The 2500-nt window shown below is 32.8% G+C and overlaps 1 protein-coding gene and 1 non-coding gene; both read right to left on the reverse strand. All coding sequences in view use genetic code 11, as the record gives it.

Moving 5' to 3' along the window:
- Positions 1-135: 135 nt before the first annotated feature.
- Positions 136-1249, reverse strand: rps16 (ribosomal protein S16). One transcript has 2 exons: positions 1210-1249; positions 136-350 (listed from the first exon to the last, which is right to left on the reverse strand). Exons 1-2 carry the CDS (start codon positions 1247-1249, stop codon positions 136-138), a joined length of 255 nt encoding a protein of 84 aa, YP_004935648.1.
- Positions 1250-2395: 1146 nt separating this feature from the next.
- Positions 2396-2467, reverse strand: tRNA-Gln (UUG). The gene has a single exon. It is a non-coding gene; the product is annotated as a tRNA-Gln (tRNA).
- Positions 2468-2500: the final 33 nt, after the last annotated feature.

The raw sequence follows: 2500 nt of genomic DNA on the forward strand, positions 1-2500 counted from the left end.
CGGAAACAATGATAAATAGATACGAATACCCCAGAAGGGGGGGGGAAATCAAAAAAACAAGTCGAGAAAAATTATACAAAGTTATATACAAGCCGCTACCCCCCCTTGGTATTTCTTTAATTGAATTTCATTTGATTAGACGGAAGACGGAAGTTCCTTAAAAACTTCCGCTTTCTTTAAAAGATTCTGAACAGTTCCTGTGGGTTGAGCACCTTTTTCAAGGAAATCTAGAATAACAGGAACATTTAAATAAGTTTGATTCTTCATTGGATCATAAAAGCCCACTTTTCTAAGATCTTTTCCTTCTCTTCGGGATCGAACATCAATTGCAACGATTCGATAGACGGCTCATTGGGATAGATGTAGATGAACAATACCCCCCCTAGAACCGTATAGGAAGTTTTCTCCTCGTACGGCTCGAGAAAAATGATTTGATTCGAAGTTTTGTCTATGTATGCAATTCGAATAAATTAAATGACAAATGGGGCCTATAAAATCAATTAGACTATGATTTCAGTCTTTTTTTTCCTGAAAATGAAAAAGAAACCATTCGTACTCATAACTCAAGTTAGATAACTCTCAAATAGCTGAAAGGAAAAATCTTTAGTCAATTTCATTTATTGAGTGGTCTTTACCCCCTTTTGTTTGTCTCGTTTAAAATTCTATTTGGATTCTTTAGTCTGATCCAGTTATTGAGATTATCGAGACAATTAAAATGGTGTTTCCTTGTTCTTAGATCCTTTATCCTTATTTTAAATCATTGGGTTTAGACATTACTTCGGTGCTTCTTAATCCTTTCAAAATGGCAGCAACATACCCTTTTTTGATTTTTTCTATCAAAGAATCCTATGGACAGTTGATTCCCCAGTGATACACTTTGAATCGAAAAAGTTTGATCAATTCCAACAAGTTTTGCTTTTGAATTGGAAACTTGCTCGAATTGGATCCTTTCGATTTCTATAGATGAAAGATACATTTACGAAGTTGTTCCAATTGATTGATTGGCATTAACCCTAGATCCTTGCCCCCGAGAAATGAATTAATCCTTTCTACTCGAGCTCCATCGTGGACTATTTACAACCCAACAAAAAAGAAGGGGTTCAGGTGTAACAGAACAAACAATGTCGAGCCAAGAGCACCCTCATGCCTAGATAAATCGAAAATGGTGGATGTAAAAATCCACAACGGACCGTGTCCTTCAAGTCGCACGTTGCTTTCTACCACATCGTTTCAAACGAAGTTTTACCATAACATTCCTCTAATTTAATTTGGAACCGGTATGGAATTGATTCAATTATGGAATCATGAATAGTCATTGGTTCAGCTGTCCATAGACATGGTAATCTAGACTTTTTCTATGATATGTGGGACGATTTTTCTTAAAAAGTCTTAGCAAGACAGCATCTTTAACATACATAAATAATATCTAGATAATAGAAAGAAATAGCAATATATAAACGAATAACTTTTTGAATCTGCATCTTCAAGTGACTCAATAGGATAGATTAAATGATTTCCTACTTTTTGGAGTACCAAAGATTCCACTTCCAAGGAATCATTAAAAATATTTATTAAATATATTTATAATTTAAATTGAAAAAGTTTCCTATTTAGACATCATTATTTAATTTGATTTCATTTGAAGAAAACTGGACAATAAGCATCACGTTTGATCCTCATAGGAAGATAAGTCTTTCTTTTTTAATTGACTCATCACTGATTTAATCTAAAATAGATCAAAAAAAAGAAGAAATAAATCCCATTTTTTTCATTTTCATGAGATGTATAAAAAAACAATGGAAGTTAAGATTTGAATCTTTACTCTTTTCATCTGATTACGAAAATCAAAAAATAATAGGGAGGGGTTTTCGTATCTATCAGATAGACTGAACAGTTGTCACTGTTATAGATATTCTATAATATAGAATTGAAATAATTTCAGTTTAAATAATTTAAGGGATCGCAAATGTTTTTCACAAAAACCAAAAAATTATTGTCATTGAAATAGAACGATACATACCATATAAGCTAAACATTTCCCCATTTTATATGATTCTATCATATGTATTTTCTTTAACATGGGGTTGAGTAATATTTCAATAATTGACTCTTGTGATAAAGTGAATAAAATAAAAGGGATAGGATAAATCACCCCTGCCTCAATCGTTACATAGATTTCCAATTTTTCATTAGAACCAAACACGAAATACCTAAATAAAATGAGATTCAAAGAAAAAATATTGGCTCCATAACATATTTCTATATGATATGGAACTTGATCATTTGTTAATGAGATTCGAAGAGACACGGGTAATTAAATTAATATGGATTAACTCCTATCCACTCCCCTACTTCTTTCTATGGGAATAATGGAGCATAAAAAAATGGATATGCGCTGGGACGGAAGGATTCGAACCTCCGAATAGCGGGATCAAAACCCGGTGCCTTACCACTTGGCCACGCCCCATTTCAATTTCTAATCTACACTAAGAAACAATAA

Source organism: Sesamum indicum, chloroplast (genome assembly GCF_026168435.1).
Source record: "Sesamum indicum chloroplast, complete genome".
Taxonomy (NCBI): Eukaryota; Viridiplantae; Streptophyta; class Magnoliopsida; order Lamiales; family Pedaliaceae; genus Sesamum; species Sesamum indicum.